General features: G+C 44.0%; 1 protein-coding gene across 1 annotated transcript; it reads right to left on the bottom strand.

Annotated features, from left to right (window-relative positions):
- Positions 1 to 1,285: 1,285 nt before the first annotated feature.
- On the bottom strand, positions 1,286 to 20,798 carry dtymk (deoxythymidylate kinase (thymidylate kinase)). Its single transcript, XM_041840683.2, has 5 exons — positions 20,498 to 20,798; positions 20,119 to 20,227; positions 9,684 to 9,774; positions 2,287 to 2,484; positions 1,286 to 1,630 (listed from the first exon to the last, which is right to left on the bottom strand). The coding sequence occupies exons 1-5, from the start codon at positions 20,625 to 20,627 to the stop codon at positions 1,520 to 1,522; spliced, it is 639 nt and encodes a 212-aa protein (XP_041696617.1). The 5' UTR covers positions 20,628 to 20,798; the 3' UTR covers positions 1,286 to 1,519.
- Positions 20,799 to 22,711: the final 1,913 nt, after the last annotated feature.

The following is a 22,711-nucleotide window of genomic DNA, read 5'->3' on the forward strand; positions in this document are numbered from 1 at the left end:
AAAAAGAAAATAAACGTTGAACATCCCACGGAGTCCCCATATGGAAGAGTGGCCAGAAAAAAGCCATTGCTTAAAGAAAAAAATAAGCAAACACGTTTGGTGTTCGCCAAAAGCCATGTGGGAGACTCCCCAAACATATGGAAGAAGGTACTCTGGTCAGATGAGACTAAAATTGAGCTTTTTGGCTATCAAGGAAAATACTATGTTTGGCGCAAACCCAAATATCTCATCACCCCGAGAACACCATCAGCATGGTGGTGGCAGCATCATGCTGTGGGGATGTTTTTCCATCGGCAGGGACTGGGAAACTGGTCAGAATATAAGGAATGATGGATGGCGCTAAATACAGGGAAATTCTTGAGGGAAATCTGTTTCAGTCTTCCAGAGATTTGAGACTGGGACGGAGGTTCACCTTCCAGCAGGACAATGACCCCAAGCATACTGCTAAAGCAACACTCGAGTGGTTTAAGGGGAAACATTTAAATGTCTTGGAATGGCCTAGTCAAAGCCCAGACCTCAATCCAATTGAGAATCTGTGGTATGACTTAAAGATTGCTGTACACCAGGGGAACCCATCCAACTTGAAGGAGCTGGAGCAGTTTTGGCTTGAAGAATGGGCAAAAATCCCAGTGGCTAGATGTGCCCAGCTTATAGAGACATACCCCATGAGACTTGCAGCTGTAATTGCTGCAAAAGGTGTCTCTACAAAGTTTAGACTTTTTTTTTTTTTTTGTGGGGGGTGAATACTTATGCATGCTCACGTTTTCAGTTTTTTGGTCTTATTTCTTGTTTGTTACACACCCAAAAATATTTTGCATCTTCAAAGTGGTATGCATGTTGTGTAAATCAAATGATACAACCCCCCCCCAAAATCCATTTAAATTCCAGGTTGTAAAGCAACAAAATAGGAAAAATGCCAAGAGGGGTGAATACTTTCGCAAGCCACTGTACGTACATCTTCACATGTCTCGATTAAGTCTTAACACTTAAATATTTCCTTTGAAAGTTATATGGTGCCTTTACCCCTAAAAGCTGAATTTCCATAACACAGTTGACCTAGTGTTTTGTCAGGGACTTGGGTTCAATCCCTAAATGGTTTACTACTGTACTCTTGGCTTATGTCACTGATATCTGAAGTCTGTATTAATGGATGTAAACCAACATTTGGTTGAGTGAAATTCGCAGATCCAAATAGGTTCTTATTCATTCAGAGTACCGTTGTCGATAATATCAAAAATGGACAGAGATGGAAATGTTAAAGAAAAAATAAGAAATAAAAAAAAAGTTACAGCTTGGACATTTATTTTATTTACTAGTTTTTGGCTGTGGTCTTTAGTGAAATAATAATTTGAAAGAGTTGACTACACCCACTTAAATATCATAACATACAGTCTGTAGTGCAGTTTCATATTCAAGTTTTTTTTACCCTCTCTGACTTCTCCTCGTGTACTAGGCACTGTCCGGTGGAATCAGGGCCAGTGTGATCTCCAGAGGATAAATTGGGTCTCCTGGTCAAGGCTCACTTCCACAGCTCCCCAATTGGCTCATTCTCTGCTGCATTGATGGCGTTTACACTGTGGTTCTTAATGTCGGTGTGCACATCTTCAATGTTCCTGGCTGCATCAATCACCTAGGAGATGACAAGAATATAATCTTTATGGATTGACCATTGAAGAGCTTAATGTAACCTCTTATGTTTGTGCCGTGCCGAATTATGAATGGTGGGACACATCAATGGCCAAAGCTCCAGATCCTCCCTCCAAAGCTCCATATCCTCCCACCAAAGCTCCATATCCTCCCACCAAAGCTCCATATCCTCCCACCAAAGCTCCATATCCTCCCACCAAAGCTCCATATCCTCCCACCAAAGCTCCATATCCTCCCACCAAAGCTCCAGATCCTCCCTCCAAAGCTCCAGATCCTCCCTCCAAAGCTCCATATCCTCCAACCAAAGCTCCATATCCTCCAACCAAAGCTCCATATCCTCCAACCAAAGCTCCATATCCTCCCACCAAAGCTCCAGATCCTCCCACCAAAGCTCCAGATCCTCCCACCAAAGCTCCAGATCCTCCCACCAAAGCTCCAGATCCTCCCACCAAAGCTCCAGATCCTCCCACTTCTACCAAGGTGGGCACTTGTACACTCCCATTAATGGATTAAAAAAGTATTGGATAGGTGTAGTCATTGGCTGGAGGGGGTTTCCACCATTGTTAAATCAAATGACGGGGAGGGTGCAACTGCAAACTTTGGGAGAAGTGTGGGGAAAATCAGGACACAACTTCTTACCTGCCACTTGACAGAGGGGTCCTTCATCAGAAGTTCAAACTGTTGCTGTACGGCCTTCTGGAAGACGCTGGTCTCATATCGCTCTGTCCCAAACTGGCCCCGCTGGGCCGCCTCGGAGGGGTTGAGCTGGAGGAACATCACCAGGTCTGGCTTGGGCAGCCCCACGTCAGGATTCATACACCAGTCCAGACCGAAACCCTACACAGCAGACAAGGCAGTGTTGCGTTTGAGACCACCTAAAGCGAGACCCAAGTCAATACCGGACCGAAACGAGACAGAGTCAAAACCAGAGGAAAGGGGTCGAGACCGAGACCAGGAGGGGGGGGGACGAGAGGTCCAAGACAGAGTCAAGACAGAGAGTCCAATTCAAGACCATGATGACTAATTTTTTTTCAAATCGTCACCATAATAGGAGTTAAAAAGTCCAGTATTTCTTAGTTCATATTTCAGAACATCATATGGATTCTTTAGACATTCATAACGGTGAAGAAAGCATGGTGAGGGCAAATAGAGCCACTCTACAACGTATTACTAACCTAAACACAGTGGGGAACGATGAGGCCCTTCTACGCTTTCAGAGAAAGGCTAAGGATTTATAAAATAATAAAAATATTATTTTTTGGGATGCCACCGATATTACATTTTTGGCCGATACCCAGTATTTTCCTTGCCAAAAAACCTGATATTTAAAAATGTTTGTGGCCTTTTAAGCATTCTAGTACAGTTACATATTTGAAACAAAGTGTCATATGTTAATTTGTTCAGTTAGGAACAGATTGTTTAATAACTTGTAAATGAGAAAAATTACAAATCCATGAACATATTTTATCGCACAACTGATATTCATGACACAAATATTTTAGCTGCCCCCCCGCGTTACAAAGATGGTTCAGTTGTTGCTGGCGCTTCTTACTATCCAATAGACTGTATGGAGAAACTTTTAAAAAATGCTTTGAAATAAATATTGGTTCAAACTAAAAAAATGCAGTGAATCATTTTAGCTTAAAAAAAAATAATATACTGTCTCTAGGCTATGTCATAAACTGCTATAAAATGGCACAACTTTTCAGAATGTGCTCAACTGACTTGACTAGTAAAATGCGAGCAAATTTACAACACATCATCTCATCTTTCATTTAGTAAATATTTAAAATAAAAAATGCTTTGTTTTAAATTAAATGAAAATCTTGACCTATACCAGCCATGAATAAACAACAGAAAAGCCATTGGGCTTAAAGTAAATTTTTTCTCTCTAGATGACTGGGTTACAATATGACTTGCCCATTTACAATTTTAACATTTGGGGGAGGTTTTTCCTTCAACAAAGAGGACCTGCTCGGCTTTGTCACAAGAGAGTCTGTTTCTTTTTTCGGCTACAATGTGTGAAGCTGCACTGAAAAAGGCGCTCACTGTCCACACTACTACAGGGAGCACCAATATACTGGCGCGCAGCTTAAGCTACGACGGGGAAACGCTGCTTGTTACTTCTCCAGTATCCAAGTGCATCTTCATTCCTGGGAATTGTAGGTTCTGTCAGGTATGCTAGTTTCTACCATTAAAATTATAGAATGATCATTTCTTTGTCAGTGGGCAAACGTACAAAATCAGCAGGGGATCAAATACTTTTTCCCCCCTCACTGTAACAATTTGACAATATATACCCAATTCACACAAAACTAGTAAAGAATGGAATTTAAGAAATATATATATATGGACAAACAATGACAGAGCGGCATGGACTAAGATACAGTAGAATATTATAGAATAGAATGCAGTATATACATATGAGATGAGTAATGCAAGATATGTAAACATTATTAAAGTGACTAAACATTATTAAAGTGACTAGTGTTCCATTTCTTAAAAAGTGGCCAGTGATTTCAATAGGCAGCAGCAGCCTCTAATGTGCTAGTGATGGCTGTTTAACAGTCTGATGGCCTTGAGATAGAAGCTGTTTTTCAGTCTCTCGGTCCCAGCTTTGATGCACCTGTACTGACCTCGCCTTCTGGATGATAGCGGGGTGAACAGGCAGTGGCTCGGGTGGTTGATGTCCTTGATGATCTTTTTGGCCTTACTGTGACATCGGGTGCTGTATGTGTCTTGGAGGGCGGGTAGTTTTGCCCCCGGTGATGCGTTCGGCAGACGGCACCACCCTCTGGAGAGCCCTGCGGCTGTTCCATCTGGTGGAAACGTCTTGCTTAAGCCTTTTCGTTTTCACTCCAAGCTGCTCCTGTACTGCTTGCAGGCGGCTGTATGCTAGCTGTGAGTGTTTAAAATGACCCGCTATCTTTCTACCTGTTGTCACAGTGTCAGATATGCTCCGTTACGCCAAAAGCATATTCGTTCACAGGCAGTTGCAGCGTGTGTGCCATGCATGGCAAACTGGCGACTCCGCAATCTTCCACAGCCTTTGTCATGTTACGTGCATTATCACGTAGCACAGCCTGTACTTTGTTCTTGGGGATTTTCCAAGTTTCAAACATGTTCTCAAAATGCCATTGAAATGGCAGCAGCGGTATGAGAACCAGCACATTCTTGAGCATGCAATACGGCTTCACTCAGTACGAAATCCTCGTCGACCCACTGTGCTGTCAGACTCGGCTTGCGCATGGGGCTGACGTCGCTGGTTCAAATGTCAGTCGTGAAGCTAATAGCAGTGGCGCCCATAGCAAGTAGCTCATGGATGTGCGTTTCAACAATACCGTGCAACTCCGGTAGGGCAACACCTGGAAAACAGCGCCTACTTGGTAGTGTGTACCGGGGCTCGAGGTGCTCGACCAGTCGGCGAAAGCCAACATCATCCACGACAGAGAACGGTTGATTGTCAATGGCAATGAATCCCATTATCTTGGCGTTAATGGATTTCGCCTTTGAGTTGTCTCGCTGAAATGTTCTTACTCTTTAAAAATGACTGCTTGACTTGAACTTGAAAAAAAAAAACGAAGTAGTCGCTGAACGTCTGGGGGTGATGCACTTTCAAATGAGTAATTAGGTTTGTGGTATTGAAAGATTTCTCTTTCTCCCCTCCTTGGGAAATAATAGCTGCGCAAAACGTTGCATATGGCCTTTCTGTAATCTTCCTTTGAAACTTCAGAATAGATCCACACAGCAGACATTGTGGGCTAGGTTAGGAATTCTATGTTGCACCGTAGCACTGTATTTTTTGTGGCGTCATTACGTCATCTAGGTATGCACTGTAGCTTTGACATCAGTTTGGCACATCGGCGTTAAACTATACATACAGTGGGGGAAAAAGTATTTAGTCAGCCACCAATTGTGCAAGTTCTCCCACTTAAAAAGATGAGAGAGGCCTGTAATTTTCATCATAGGTACACGTCAACTATGACAGACAAAATGAGATTTTTTTTCTCCAGAAAATCACATTGTAGGATTTTTTATGAATTTATTTGCAAATTATGGTGGAAAATAAGTATTTGGTCACCTACAAACAAGCAAGATTTCTGGCTCTCACAGACCTGTAACTTCTTCTTTAAGAGGCTCCTCTGTCCTCCACTCGTTACCTGTATTAATGGCACCTGTTTGAACTTGTTATCAGTATAAAAGACACCTGTCCACAACCTCAAACAGTCACACTCCAAACTCCACTATGGCCAAGACCAAAGAGTTGTCAAAGGACACCAGAAACAAAATTGTAGACCTGCACCAGGCTGGGAAGACTGAATCTGCAATAGGTAAGCAGCTTGGTTTGAAGAAATCAACTGTGGGAGCAATTATTAGGAAATGGAAGACATACAAGACCATTGATAATCTCCCTCGATCTGGGGCTCCACGCAAGATCTCACCCCGTGGGGTCAAAATGATCACAAGAACGGTGAGCAAAAATCACAGAACCACACGGGGGGACCTAGTGAATGACCTGCAGAGAGCTGGAACCAAAGTAACAAAGCCTACCATCAGTAACACACTACGCAGCCAGGGACTCAAATCCTGCAGTGCCAGACGTGTCCCCCTGCTTAAGCCAGTACATGTCCAGGCCCGTCTGAAGTTTGCTAGAGTGCATTTGGATGATCCAGAAGAGGATTGGGAGAATGTCATATGGTCAGATGAAACCAAAATAGAACTTTTTGGTAAAAACTCAACTCGTCGTGTTTGGAGGACAAAGAATGCTGAGTTGCATCCAAAGAACACCATACCTACTGTGAAGCATGGGGGTGGAAACATCATGCTTTGGGGCTGTTTTTCTGCAAAGATCCGTGTAAAGGAAAGAATGAATGGGGATGTATCGTGAGATTTTGAGTGAAAACCTCCTTCCATCAGCAAGGGCATTGAAGATGAAACGTGGCTGGGTCTTTCAGCATGACAATGATCCCAAACACACCGCCCGGGCAACGAAGGAGTGGCTTCGTAAGAAGCATTTCAAGGTCCTGGAGTGGCCTAGCCAGTCTCCAGATCTCAACCCCATAGGAAATCTTTGGAGGGAGTTGAAAGTCCGTGTTGCCCAGCGACAGCCCCAAAACATCACTGCTCTAGAGGAGATATGTGAAAACCTTGTGAAGACTTACAGAAAACGTTTGACCTGTGTCATTGTCAACAAAGGGTATATAACAGTATTGAGAAACTTTTGTTATTGACCAAATACTTATTTTCCACCATAATTTGCAAATAAATTCATTAAAAATCCTACAATGTGATTTTCTTGAGAAAAAAAATCTCATTTTGTCTGTCATAGTTGACGTGTACCTATGATGAAAATGACAGGCCTCTCTCATCTTTTTAAGTGGGAGAACTTGCACAATTGGTGGCTGACTAAATACTTTTTTCCCCCACTGTACATTTACATCATTTAGCAGACGCTCTTATCCAGAGCGACTTAAAAATTCATACATAGAGCCGATGCCGGCATTTTCAGCTAATATCGGCCGATTCCGATATGCTTACCGATATACCATGCATCCCTAATTTATTTTCAACAATTTTCTGATTTAATCTCTTCAGTTTTGTTAGAAAGGAAAAGGGTTAACACTGAAGACCAAAAAATATCTAAAATCAGGATAATAATTCTAGCTAGCTAAGTCAGCCATTGGCTAGGCCATCCGAAGCTTGATAGAAGGCATCTGCCATTCAACTCTAATAGGGCAACATTTTGGAGTGACAGTGGAATCAACCAATTACATTGACTTGTATGGAAACTCCTGCCTTCTCAATGCTGTTAGCCATCTCTTTGAAAATAACTTGTGTGAAATATTGTTGCATTTAAACTTTAGATCACCGGTTACTTTGTGTGCTAAACGTAAAATGTTTTTTTTTTTTTTTTTGCAATGGGAAGTAATAGTTGTACATTTCGATTGGGAAATGCTTAGCCTAACGGTTGTTTTTGTCATCTTATGATTGGGACCTACAGGCTTATTATGTCAGAGTGAAATGGACTGCTGTCATTCCATCGGCCCTATGCAGTGGTGTAGTGGTGCCTGGAGAAGTGGGTCCTGTGTGAAGGAAAGGCCCTGTGTGGAAAAATCCTGTGTTTTCTTATAGATTTTTCAGTTTTTCAACAACGTGTTCTAAGTCAACAACAATGCTTAAACCACATCAGGAGACCCCTTTTTGAGGTCTGGGAAAAATCCCCCCAAAATTGGGGTGAGGATCTAGTTGCCCTTTAATTCAACTGAGCAAAACAAAATGTCCTCTCCATTGATACAAATCAGCATTATATCACTATGTCAGGTAAGCTAACATTACAGTCAACATTTAAAAATTGGGAAGTTTTTTTTTTGGGAAAGCCTTTAGAAATGTTCATGCAAACAGCAGATGACTGAATTGCACATCGCAAATAGCCTACTAACCAAGACTAAAGGACCAAAGTTTGCATACCCACTGTTTCCTTAGTTAGCATTTACTGGTAGATATCATAAGTTGAAACGTCTTTCCTACCTTACCGGCTACCGATGTCATCCTTCTGTGAGGTGCTCCAGTTGAGACCTGCTGAAACCTGGCTGTGTGAGGTGCGAATGTGAATACATTTCACCTGCTTTGCGATTGTGTAGGCTACTTTGTGCATGATTTCTCTATTGTACTACATAGTTCATAAGTCGTATACATCCACTACACTACTTTGATACGCATCAAATAGGGATTAAGGAGTATAAGCACTGAAAAACAAAGTGGATATACGGTTTATACCTGCGTAATACCCTCCACTACACCACTGGTATACGGTTTATACCTGCGTATACCCTCCACTACACCACTGGTATACGGTTTATACCTGCGTATACCCTCCACTACACCACTGGTATACGGTTTATACCTGCGTATACCCTCCACTACACCACTGGTATACGGTTTATACCTGCGTATACCCTCCACTACACCACTGGTATACGGTTTATACCTGCGTATACCCTCCACTACACCACTGGTATACGGTTTATACCTGCGTATACCCTCCACTACACCACTGGTATACGGTTTATACCTGCATATACCCTCCACTACAACACTGGTATACGGTTTATACCTGCGTATACCCTCCACTACAACACTGGTATACGGTTTATACCTGCGCATACCCTCCACTACACCACTGGTATACGGTTTATACCTGCGTATACCCTCCACTACAACACTGGCCCTTTGTGTTGTTTTACTCCTACATGAATGCACTGGTATTATGGTTACGGTCCTTTCAACATCACGAGCCAGTCACACACTGAAGGCCTAGGTTCAATAGGTTTGCCACTGCAGCAAACATGTCTATAATATATATATATATATTATATATATAATGTGCCATTTAGCAGACGCTTTTATCCAAAGCGACTTACAGTCATGCGTGCATAAATGTTTTTGTGTATGGGTGGTCCCGGGGATCGAACCCACTACCCTGGCGTTACAAGCGCCGTGCTCTACCAGCTGAGCTACAGAGGACCTACAATTTCCCCTGTCTTCCCTTACTAATAGTGAGCGTGCAACCTTCCAACAATTTCCCCCACTATTCCCTACCAGCAAGTCAAGCAAATTCTGCCAAAGTTTGAGGCTATTTTTCAATGAAAGTAAAGAACAGTAATGTTAAGAGTAAAGTAGGAATCCCAGGTTTCAATAGGCTATAAGACATTAATGTTTCAAGAAAGGAGTGTATATATTTGGCCTGGAAAAGCACTTTTATGGACTGAATGGAAGCTGATAATGAGTTTTTATTTTATTTTTTACTCTGCTGGATTCGAGAAGAAATGATGAGTCCTCACTGTCCGAGACCAAGTCAAGACCCGAGTACAAATGTATCCCACACTGAGACACAATGTGTGGTCTTGACATCGGACTCGAGTACTACAACACTGCAGTAGGGGGTACTTCAGGTAACCACATAAAGTAACCACTGTGCTGAAGAACGCACAGGCTTGGCGCGATTAAAGCTGTGTGTATGTTTTAAAGGAACTCACAGGCTTGGCGCTGGTGAAGGCCACTCCAGAGAAGGCGTATCTATCCACCACCAGACTGATGCCCTGCTCCAACTTCTCCTTCATCAGAGGCCTGGAAAGAAAAGGCGTGTCAGACATACGGTACCAGTCAAAAGTTTGGACACACCTACTCCTGATGGAGCAACCGGAAGTGGTTAAAATTGACCCTAAACGTGGTTTTGATTTCACTCCCTGCAGTTAGTGAAAAACACTGCATTCAACCCTTTGTATATCAGTTAACGGAAAGACTTGAAACTCAGGATTCTGTAAAGGCGTGTCCCAAGGAGGATATATGTTTACTTTCAGCTTCCTGTAATAACAGGAAGTGCCTTCAATTGGGGTCATAGGGGCTGTTTTGCAGGGTTACAAAAGGTCACATCTTTCCAAAATGTCATATATGTGGTTCTGCAACCCTCATGAACCGGCACATATTTGAAAACCAGGTTTTTCCTGGAGGTTCAATCTAAGTACAGTGGCTTGCGAAAGTATTCACCCCAATTGGCATTTTTCCTATTTTGTTGCTTTACAACCTGGAATTAAAATTGATTTTTGGGGGGTTTGTATCATTTGATTTACACAACATGCCTACCACTTTGAAGATGCAAAATATATTTTTGTGTGAAACAAACAAGAAAGACTAAAAATCAGAAACTTGAGCGTGCATAACTATTCACCCCCCCAAAGTCAATACTTTGTAGAGCCACCTTTTGCAGTGATTACAGCTGCAAGTCTCTTGGGGTATGTCTCTATAAGCTTGGCACATCTAGCCACTGGGATTTTTGCCCGTTCTTCAAGGCAAAACTGCTCCAGCTCCTTCAAGTTGGAATGGGTTCCGCTGGTGTACAGCAATCTTTAAGTCATACCACAGATTCTCAATTGGATTGAGGTCTGGGCTTTGACTAGGCCATTCCAAGACATTTAAATGTTTCCCCTTAAACCACTCCAGTGTTCCTTTAGCAGTATGCTTAGGGTCATTGTCCTGCTGGAAGGTTAACCTCCGTCCCAGTCTCAAATCTCTGGAAGACTGAAACGGGTTTCCCTCAAGAATTTCCCTGTATTTAGCGGCATCCATCGTTCCTTCAATTCTGACCAGTTTCCCAGTCCCTGCCGATGAAAAACATCAGAACAGGTGTATATATACACTGACATTATGTGACAGATCATGTGACACTTAGATTGCACACAGGTGGACTTTAACTAATTATGTGACTTCTGAAGGTAATTGGTTGCACCAGATCTTATTTAGAGGCTTCATAGCAAAGGGGGTGAATACATATGCACACACCACTTTTCCGTTATTTATTTTTGAGATTTTTTTTAAAACAAGTTATTTTTTTCATTTCACTTCACCAATTTGGACTATTTTGTGTATGTCCATTCCATGCAATCCAAATAAAAATCAAATTTAAGTTACAGGTTGTAATGCAACAAAATAGGAAAAACGCCAAGGGGAAGGAATACTTTTGCAAGGCACTGCAAGGATATTCACCCATTTCTAGTCTTTCAAGCTATTGAGGGGATTTGTCTGGGGGGGTCATAGCTTAAACATGTCTATGGCGATGAGAGGAGATGCGTGTGAGTCTCGAGCTAATCGGATATAAGGCGGCTTGCCCCTGGACACTTGTAACTTAACTGGGAGGCACAACGTTGCACTCCTGACATCATACTCGAGTATTGAGCCAATAGCAGCATCTATATATTAGGAATGGGCTTAGTTCATAAACAAGATGGGCTTGGCCACCCCACCATCATACTTGAGTCTTTAGCGAACCGCAATATATGTTGGCCTTAGGCACTTATAAAGTCACAGGTATAGGAGCAGTTGACCTCAACATGATGTTAACATTAGTCGCAAATATCTAACTTCAGTATGAAAATGTATGCACTCACTAACTGCAAGTCGCTCTGGATAAGAGCGTCTGCTAAATGACTAAAATGTAAGTATAGTCTATAGCGGTTTCTTCATTAAGACTTATATTTGGCCTATATGTTTGACTTGGTGGAGTGGAGCAGAGAGGGGGATGGGAGCAGAGAAGGGGATGGGAGGCTGATCATTGATTGGCTGTAGTGTAGGGCGTGTCATATAATGTATAAAAATTCCAACAGCTAGCTCAAATTCTCACTCAAATGTACCACTAATATGAAAACGTTCCACAGACTGTCTTTTAGACTACTATGCACTGACAAAACATTTTAGTGTTACAAATCAAAGCTTAACATTAAAATATGTCACTTCAAATGACTAAATTAAATTCAGACAGGCCTGTTATGTGCTCTCTAACACAAACACAAAATGTGGTGTTGTTGCTGTAGACCTTTTCACAGATCTAGGATCAGGTGACCTCCACAGAATGTTAACATTAGCCAAAAACATCTGACTTCTGCAGAGTGCACAAAAGTACCAAACTAACTTATGATGTGGTCCTCTGTAGCTCAATTGGTAGAGCATGGCGCTTGTAACGCCAGGGTAGTGGGTTCGATCCCCGGGACCACCCATACGTAAAAGCGTCTGCTAAATGGCATATTATATTATTATATCTTGAGCCATGTTACTCACAAGTTTCCAGACCTTCTCGCTGACTCCTTTAGCAACCGGTTGAGCACTAGCACAGAGTGCCTGTATTCTGGTTTTGCCAGGCATCTCCTTACGAACATGTTGTGCTAGTGTGCACCTTGCCACGTGCCTCCACATAGATTTGCTCTTGTTTGCTTACATTGTACCAAAACCCCCTTTCCTTCTTGAAGTGCCTGAATGTTGTGTTCCCGATTCCCCTTCTTGCGAAGGAGATTCAGCTGAAGTCTCCTCGCTTTTGACTTCTTTGCAAACTGAAGTGCATTAGCTACTTCCATTTCATCCCCATGTTTACGTTCTAAATGACGGGCGATTTTTTATTTGTTTTTATTATTATTTTAATTTTGTTATGGATTGCGGTTGCAATCCATAACAAAATTGTGCTTTTTTTGGTGGTACTTTTTGGATCCATCTACTTCTGAGACATTCATTACAAGCAAAGTATTCAACCACCTTGGCGTTTTTCCTATTTTGTTGCATTACAACCTGTAACTTAAATTTGACGCAATCCAAGAGTGAGCAGCGCTGGAGATGCCCAACTCGGAGAGGGTGGAGAGGAGGATCTGATGGTTCACAGTATCAAAGGCAGCAGACGGGTCTAGAAGGACAAGAGCAGAGGAGAGAGAGTTAGCTTTAGCAGTGCGGAGAACCTCCGTGACACAGAGAAGAGCATTCTCAGTTGAATGACCAGTCTTGAAACCTTACTGGTTTGCATCAAGACGGTAATTCTGAGAGAGATAGCAAGAGAGTTGGCTAAAGACGGCACGCTCAAGAGTTTTGGAGAGAAAAGAAAGAAGGAATACTGGTCTGTAGTTGTTGACATCGGAGGGATCGAGTGTAGGTTTTTTGAGAAGGGGTGCAACTCTCGCTCTCTTGAAGACGGAAGGGACATAGCCAGCGGTCAAGGATGGGTCTAGAAGCATCCTGACTGGTTGCATCACCGCCTGGTATGGCAACTGCTTGGCCTCTGACCGCAAGGCACTACAGAGGGTAGTGCGTACGGCCCAGTACATCACAGGGGCAAAGCTCCCTGCCATCCAGGACCTCTATACCAGGCGGTGTCAGAGGAAGGCCCTCAAAATTGTCAAAGACTCCAGTCACCCTAGTCATAGACTGTTCTCTCTGCTACCGCACGGCAAGCGGTACCGGAGTGCCAAGTCTAGGTCCAAAAGACTTCTCAACAGCTTCTACCCCCAAGCCATAAGACTCCTGAACAGCTAATCATGGCTACCCGGACTATTTGCACTGCCCCCCACCCCATACTTTTACGCTGCTGCTACTCTGTTAAGTATTTATGCATAGTCACTTTAACTCTACCCACATGTACATATTACCTCAACTACCTCAACTAGCCGGTGCCCCCCGCACATTGACTATGCAACGGTACCCCCCTGTATATATAGCCTCCCTACTGTCACTTTATTCTATTGTATATATAGCCTCCCTACTGTCACTTTATTTTTACTTCTGCTCTTTTTTTCTCAACACTTTTTTGTTGTTGTTTTATTCTTACTTTTTTTGTTTAAAATAAATGCACTGTTGGTTAAGGGCTGTAAGTAAGCATTTCACTGTAATGTCTGCACCTGTTGTATTCGGCGCATGTGACCAATAAAATTTGATTTGATTTGATTTGAGGATGAGGTGATGAGCGAGGTGAGGTAAGGGAGAAGGTTTCCGGATATGGTCTGGAGAACAGAGGAGGGGATAGGGTCAAGCGGGCAGGTTGTTGGGCAGCCGGCCGTCACAAGTCGCAAGATTTCATCTGGAGAGAGAGGGGAGAAAGAAGTCAAAGCATAGGTTAGGGCAGTGTGAGCAGGACCAGCGGTGTCATTTGACTTAACAAACGAGGATCGGATGTCGTCGACCTTCTTTTCAAAATGGTTGACGAAGTCATCCACAGAGAGGGAGGAGGATTCAGCAGGGAGGAGAAGGTGGCAAAGAGCTTCCTAGGGTTAGAGGCAGAGGCTTGAAATTTAGAGTGGTAGAAAGTGGCTTTAGCAGCAGAAACAGAGGAAGAGAATGTAGAGAGGAGGGAGTGGAAAGATGCCAGGTCCGCAGGGAGTCTAGTTTTCCTCCATTTCCGCTCGGCTGCCCGGAGCCCTCTTCTGTGAGCTCGCAATGAGTCGTCAAGCCATGGAGCAGGAGGGGAGGACCGAGCCGGCCGGGAGGATAGGGGACATAGAGAGTCAAAAGATGCAGAAAGGGAGGAGAGTAGGGTTGAGGAGGCAGAATCAGGAGATTGGAGGGAGAAGGCTTGAGCAGAGGGAAGAGATGATTGGATGGAAGAGGAGAGAGTAGCGGGAGAGAGAGAGCGAAGGTTGCGACGGCACATTACCATCTGAGTAGGGGCAGAGTGAGTAGTGTTGGAGGAGAGCGAGAGAGAAAAGGATACAAAGTAGTGGTCGGAGACTTGGAAGGGAGTTGCAGTGAGATTAGTAGAAGAACAGCATCTAGTAAAGATGAGGTCAAGCGTATTGCCTGCCTTGTGAGTAGGGGGGGACGGTGAGAGGGTGAGGTTAAAAGAGGAAAGGAGTGGAAAGAAGGAGGCAGAGAGAAATGAGTCAAAGGCAGACGTAGGGAGGTTAAAGTCACCCAGAACTGTGAGGGGTGAGCCATCCTCAGGAAAGGAACTTATCAAGGAATTCAAATGAGGAGATCGACAGATGGGTCAGGGGGAAAAGAGAGAATGTCCACTTGGGAGAGATGAGGATTCCTGTGCCACCACTGCGCTGACCAGATGCTCTCGGGGGTATACGAGAACACATGGTCAGACGATGCAAGAGCAGTAGGAGTAGCAGTGTTTTCAGTGGTAATCCATGTTTCCGTCAGCGCCAAGAAGTCGAGGGACTGGAGGGTAGCATAGGCTGAGATTAACTCTGCCTTGTTGGCCGCAGAACGGCAGTTCCAGAGGCTGCCGGAGACCTGGAACTCCACGTGGGTCGTGCGCGCAGGGACCACCAGATTAGAGTGGCAACAGCCACGTGGTGTGAAGCGTTTGTATGGCCTGTGCAGAGAGGAGAGAACTGGGATAGACAGACACATAGTTGACAGGCTACAGAAAAAGGCTACAATAATGCAAAGGAGATCGGAATGAAATGAACTAAACATCTGGGAAAGCGAGAGAGCGGGGCCTCTCTCACTTACATTTCACTGAAATTGTATGTGAATTTTATCCGCTAGTAACAGTTTTCTTTTCTTATCTACCAAGGTGCATGGTGTACCTCGGCAGACCCTGGCGGACAGGCTGAGCGGCCGGGTGACCCATGGTTGTCACAGTGGACCACCCACATTGCTTGAAAATTCTCTGGTGCAGTACTGTATCTGCTGGGCCATCCATGGGTTCCCCTTTACCAGACAGAGGCTGATGAAACACGCCAACAAAATACGCAGGTATTTGGTGTTCTATGTGTTTATGTATGTTGATTGCTGGACTGACTGTTCTCAATGTGTGTGACGTAAATGTGGATGTGTATGGTGATGCCAAAACAAACATTTTCATCCTGGATGGACAATTATATATTCTATTCTAGGTTTCGGCACCCAGGGGAAACAATCCCAGGTGGTGGGAAATGTTCAGGAGGAGGCACAAGACCTGAGCGTGAGGAGGCCGGACACCCTGGACAGGAGGAGAGCTGAGTGTGCCACACGTCCGATGATGGACACCGTCTTCACTTCTTATGAGAAGCACTTGGAGGAGAGTGGGTTGAGGGAGAAAGCCAGACAAATCTATAACTGCGATGAGTCTGGGGGCCAAGGAGCACATCACACTGCTGGCCTGCTTCAACGCAGCTGGGGAGGATGTCCCCGTCCCCCCCCATGTCCCCGTCCCCCCGTCCCCCATTTATCATCTACCCCAAGTGTTTCCCCGGTGGCCACTACACACTGGGAGGCCCCTCCCCCCAAGCCTTGTATGGACGGTCAAACCGTGGCTACATTGACGGGGACCTGTTCAGGAAGTGGTTTCAGCACGTCATTAAGCATGCAGTGAAGGAGCGCTCTCTCGTTCTCCTCTTCGATGGGCACAAGAGCCACATGGACCCGGAAGTGCTCGCGGTGGCACTAAGGGAAGGGGTTATACTTCCTTGTCTTCCACCACACTGCACCCATGTCCTGCATCCGCTGGACGTGGCATTACTTTAAAGAATTTGCCAGAGTATTCCGCTACCCGTACCAGCGCTGCAAGGACATGTTATGGGCGCTATGTGGTGGAAGGGTTTAAGAAGTGTGGCCTCTTCCCTTTTGACCCTTCAGCCATTGAAGGGTCCCGTTTAATGCCGTCTCGGTCCCCTCTCCTGGAACCAGCAGCACTGAGCCATCCATCAGCACCTCCACCCCAGTGACCACAGGAGGACCCTCAGCCCCTGCTCCAGTCCTATCCCTAGCTCTAGAAGAGCACCCCCTAATAGAGGGGGGGGCTGATAGCGAAGGACCTGGGGCACATCCTTACTGTCCTGAAGTATCGGCTGGACCGATACAGAAGACTCCCTGTGGTCGCCACATGCCTCACCGGGGAGGAATACACGCGCCAGTGGCAAGAGAGGGGTGAGAAGGAGAGGGCCGAGGCAGAGGAGAAAGAGCGTCGGGCAGCCCTCAGAACACAGAGGGCACAGGAGAGGGCTGCCATGGATGAGACCATTGACGCCATCGCCTCTTGATGGACCCCCTGCTGGAACCACTCCTCACAGCTGCATCACCACTGCCAGTGCCTCCCAGTGTGCAACACCTGTAGGAGCCGCCGGAGTCCCCAGCTGCAGAAGAAGGCTACGTGCCTACTCTCCCGGCCACACCGTCGTCGGCCCCTCAACCCCACCATTACAAACACCAGCTCCTCCAAGCCATCGTCGGCGGTTTTGTCCGCCGCCACCACGATGCACCCCCCCGGTCTGTCACCACCAACACGGCCTCCTCTGGACCAACTGCCTCCTCCGTCTCCCCTGGTCACACCACCATAGCAGCCTCGTCTGGTGTCCCTGGCCCCCTACAATTTCAATACAGCCACCTCCACAGGTAAACACATGTTAAATTACAAAGAAATGACTTCTGTTTTATAAAACAGCAATGTAAAAAAAAAAAAATAACTCTTTACATATCTACAGTCCATAGCACCAGCCCTCAAGTCATCTCCACCTCCTCCAAAACCTCTGCAGCTTCCTCTAGAGGTATTGATGTAAAAAAGTTGAAAAGGGTTTTGATGAAACATGCTCAGTCTAACACTACTTTTTCTCAAACTGCAGCACAGAAAAGGAAGAGAAAAGCTCCACCGGTCACGTCTGTCACGCCACCCATGGCACTACTCTCAGGTACTTCATAATCTGTTTCTCTCTCCCTCTCAGTTGTATCAATTACTATTGTTGTTGAAGAACTTTTTGCAAAACCATATTAATCCATTTTTATTATATTTTTTATAAAAGAAGACACCACCTGCTGTGCTCGCTGCGGGGAGCGTGATCCGCCTGCGAGCTCCTCTCAGGAGTGTAGGTCCGAGGTGCCATGGTTGTGCTGAGACTTTTGTCTGCACTGGTTCCACTGCAGGTGTGTGCAGTGGATTCCAGAGGTAGCGGTGGAGCTGGATTTTTATAGTGATTATTGTGACAATATAGGGATGGAGGTCGAGATTTAATTGTTTGTTTTGTTTGTGTTCATATGAAATTATTGATTTGTAAAAAAAAAAAAAGTCTAAAATATCAAATATATTTATTGAACCCATCTTGTGTATTTCTTCCTTTACTTTCCAAGTGCACTTCTGCAACACAAACTCCAGTGTTTTCATTGTTTATGTCAATGCACATTTCTGAAATTAAAGTTTTATTTGACGTAAATTATTAATACTCATATTTTATTATTCAACTTATCTACTTTCTCAAAACATAAGATTCATCTGTAAAACAAATGAGACATTATTTGGTTACAACACTGAATATGTGGGTGAAGAACCATTTTTTAAGAGTCCACATGAGGGCGCACCGGGCTACGCAATAAAAAGTTGACAGGCAAGTCATTATTTTTTACCGGAAGGCTAGCCAACTAGTCAACTATCTAGTAAACACTTCGGGTACGTGGTTGGTGTCTCTTTTTGAACAAAATTAAACTGATATATCTTGTAATTGAACAAAATAGTAAGGTGGCCAATAACTGGGGGCCGTATGCCGATAATACGGGACTTATTTTTTTGCTAAACCGCTTATCAAAAAGCTGATAATAGTAGTATTTCCCCTGAAATGTCAAACTTGCTAATTGCTAACCCGTTAGCTAACATTTTTACGACACCAATAATCACATAACATTGATGGCTTGATCACAAGATAACACCGTTGAAGGTAATATATTTTTTAAACGCTGTTGAATATGCCGATAATACGGAGTTCCACGCTAGCAACTGAATGTCACTTGTTTTCTTTGTGATCTTGGGTTTCTTAGCTTGTATTACATTGGAGAAAGAATGGTTCTTAAATGGTTATTCCTTAGTTCTTAAGGTTCCTGAGAGAACTCGGTTCTGCTTTATTTGAAGTTCTTATGAATGTTTCATATATAAAAATGGGTCACAAATCATCTAACTGGGTTTTATTCTCTATAAAATATTGATAAATGGGGGAACAATAAATTGGTTACGTAACAGTTATAACACATTCTGATTAGTTATATTTGTGAAGCATCTATGTAGTGCTAAAATCTATACGCAAAGGACCGAGAACTCTTCTGTCTGGTAGGAGACAGGCAGAAGGAGACAGACTTTGCCATTGGGCCGTTTGCGAAGAAAACAGAGAGCGTTATTGGCTGTTGTCGTGGTAGACACCAGTATGTGTTTCCTTGTTGGTTGGCTGTGCAGATGGAGATCCTGCGAGGGTGAGTTGACGTGGCAAATCCTGTGTCGCGGCTCGGGGAGGGACAGATGGGGAGGGGGGTGGAGGGACAGATGGGGAGGGAGGTGGAGGGACAGATGGGGAGGGGAGTGGAGGGGCAGATGGGGAGGGGGAGGGAGGGACAGATGGGGAGGGGGGTGGAGGGACAGATGGGGAGGGGGGGGGAGGGACAGATGGGGAGGGGGGTGGAGGGACAGATGGGGAGGGGGGTGGAGGGACAGATGGGGAGGGGGGGGACAGATGGGGAGGGGGGTGGTGGGAGCTGGTGGTGAGGGTACGAGAGGAAGGGGCCCGCGGCGGCCGCTGGCTTCCTTTGACGGTGGGAGGTTCACTTTTGGAGTGACTAAGGTTCTCCTGAATACTTCAAGGTTTTTTAAAGGTTTGAAGCCTGCTGATGACTTTGAATGTTACACAAAAATAAAAAACATTTTCCTAAACTATTCATCTGTTACTTGGATATACTGAATCCATTACTGAAATGGTTGTTCCAGTTTAAATACTTTACAGAAAAACTATAGTAGAGCCGTTGCGTTGCCATCCGTGTCGCATCTTTGTGGCGTTCTACCTGCTACACTAGAAACAAACCAAAAGCGACATTTTTTAATCAATATTTTCAGTCATAAAATAGAATGAACACGTGCATCAAATATTGAGAATTTAAACTTGTTAATTATTGTAACCTTCCAATAGCCGCAACGCAAGCAGTTGGATAGCTTTCATAGATTTCATAGGAGGCATTCACTTGATGGCTGATGGCAATACATTGCAATGTACGGTCTCAAGTAGTTGGTAAAATTTCAAGTGTACTTTTTTCAAGGAGTAAGTCACTTTAAGTGATTTCCTCATTATAGATTTTTTTTCTCAAACTCATGAGTGTTATTTCTGTGCTCCTATGATGTCTGGAAAGCATGGTCCTCGAAAGGTATGTATTTGTGAGGAGTCCTAAATTGGTCACAAATACAAGACTGTGTGTGTGTGTATTTACACCAGTTCCCATCGGTTGGCAGAGAACAGCAGATGCACTGTATGGTCCTCCAGGTTGCGTTTGTTCTCAAGATAGGAGTTTATCAGCTGGCCGATCTTTGTAGTTCTTTCTGTACAAACAATAATAATATGGGAAGAGCATTTAGTCATTTCAATGTAAATGTTATTAGAAATGTTGTGTTGTATCTCAAAAGGCGATTTCGTTTTGCATCGCCAGGTGCTCCGGGTGAACCAGACAAGACAAAACGAATTTGTATAATCTGAGCGATTTGGGTATAGGTAAATTATGAATCAACGCCGCTTCAAACCTCCACACAATTATGAGAAAAATACGTTTCATTTTGATAAGTTAGCAGCCACGGATAATTAAGTCAATTTACCCGGAAATCTCATCATCTCAGCTGGCCGTCCACTATCCTGCAGTGTTTGGACTAGCTTGTTACACTGTGTCGTTTTCCCTGCCTTGTCCACTCCTTCGAGCACAATGAGAGCCCCTCTTCTGCATGTCATTGCGAAATAGTTAACGAATATATATTTATAGCTAAATACGGTATTATTATTTTTTTACGAAAGTACTTGCTCTGCAGACATGGAAGTACGCGGGCTTTTCTGCATTTCACCCGGAAGCAAACTCTGGTGGCCGCGAAGTGTCAAATTTAATCAACAGCATTTTCGGCTTGTCAGGAAAAAGTATAAAGCTTGCTTGCAAAAAATAAAAAATATATAGATTTTGATTTTAGCGTTGTCAAATTGGCTTATTCTCGTAGTGAGGAGCCTATAAAACGTAGCTAGGTTCATAACCATATTTTTTGGGGATTCTAAAATGTATTGGAATAAATGACCAAACTATAAAACTAGCTAGCCAGCTATGGGTAACTGTAGCTAGCTACCTGACAGGAGTGCTAGCTAGATCCGTTAGCTAACTAGGTACATTAATAGCTTTAGGTTGGTTGTTTTTAAGCTCAACTTCCACCAAGGACGTTGCCTCTCCGATCATCACTCGTTACACAGTGTTGCCAATTCCTCAGTAAGGAAAGTAGCCATTGGTTGTCCTAAAAGTCGCGAGAAGTCGCTACATGACGTCATCGCCTAATTTGCATAATTGGCCATGTGCATGTCATTGTGAAGGAAGCTGTAGGAGAGAGGAACAACGTCGTGGGAGAGACAAAAAGTGAGTAGAAGACACCCTAAATATGTTTAGAACTACAAATGAACTTTCTTCTGTCGAATTCTTTTTTTTTTTTACAATTCCAACCCTCCTCCTTTATCAGTGCTTGGGACCAGCAAAAGTGACCCAAAAGAGACACTGGCGGTGTTACTTAGTTTTTATTTTATTTTATTTTTTGTTTAGTTTTCTTAAGTTTGGTTTGGTTTTTAACCTTATGGTCCACTTAGGAGCCTACAACAAGTCACAGTAAAACATGAACATTTTTAACCATATCATTTTAAACATTTTTTTTTGTATACAATCTACATTAACAATCTAAATGGACCAAAAAGAGACAATAGAAAAAACTGTCAATGGCAAAGTGAGAAAACGATGGTAACTAGTCTGGCCCTAATTCAGGTTAATTGTTGTTGTTTTTTCAGACCCCCCTCCACAGACACACAGGCTGTGCTGGCTCACAGAAAGAGTGGGTCATTGTCATTTTGGTCAAGGCTCTCTATGGCATGTTCAGCAACTGAGGGAGCTGATTTAAATGAGTAAGCAGCTGATGTGCCAAAAAGCTGCAAAATATTATCAGGCAGCTAGTGCTCATAGCAAGCCTCACCAGACAGCTACAGTCCATATCGAATGTACAGGATGGAGTTAAGGGTCTGCAAGGACATCCGATTTCTAAGTTTGCTTTTTACCACACTCATCTGTCTGAAAACTCTCTCGACTTCAGCATTCGAGTGTGGCAAGGACAACACAGACACAGCAGCCATGGCAAGTTCTTGAAACTGGTTGATATCAGCTGCATCCCTGAACTTCCAAATCTCACTCCAGAAGCCCAGTGTGTTTTTTGTCTCATTCCATTTACTAAGATGGATGGCACGCCATTGCTGGACAATCTTGTCTATCTCTGCAGGGGAGTAGCCAAGGAGCTTATTGTGCTTTGGAGTTTTCCTCCACATTGAAAACTGACATGTACTGCAATGCTTCGATGTTGTCCGGCAGTCTCACCCTCAACTCATTAGTGAGGGAGATGGTGAAGGCTACACACCGCTTTCGGACGTTGTTTTCATCCTCAGGCTCAAGGTGTAGCTCAGCTGCCTTTGACTCAAAAAGGTAACCAAGGTACGGTTTGGGACTGATGTATCCATCTATTGGCCCTTTGAGTACATCAACATTTGCCAGTGGATTCAGCACCCTGCTGCTCACAGACTTGATCAGGCTAACCAAGTAGCTTAAGAGGATCTACTTGCTCTCCCTCAAAAGCCTTGATGGCCAACTGTACCTCACCCAGCACTGACTTCAAAAAATGTCAGATACAATATGTTTTAAGGATCACTGTACATGGAGTACAAAACCTCAGCCATGTAGCAGTGTTCACTGGACTTGGTGACTGCGAAATGCAGCCTAAGCTCCTCCCACTGGTCCAAAATGCGTG

This window comes from Coregonus clupeaformis, chromosome 20 (genome assembly GCF_020615455.1).
Source record: "Coregonus clupeaformis isolate EN_2021a chromosome 20, ASM2061545v1, whole genome shotgun sequence".
Lineage (NCBI taxonomy): Eukaryota > Metazoa > Chordata > Actinopteri > Salmoniformes > Salmonidae > Coregonus > Coregonus clupeaformis.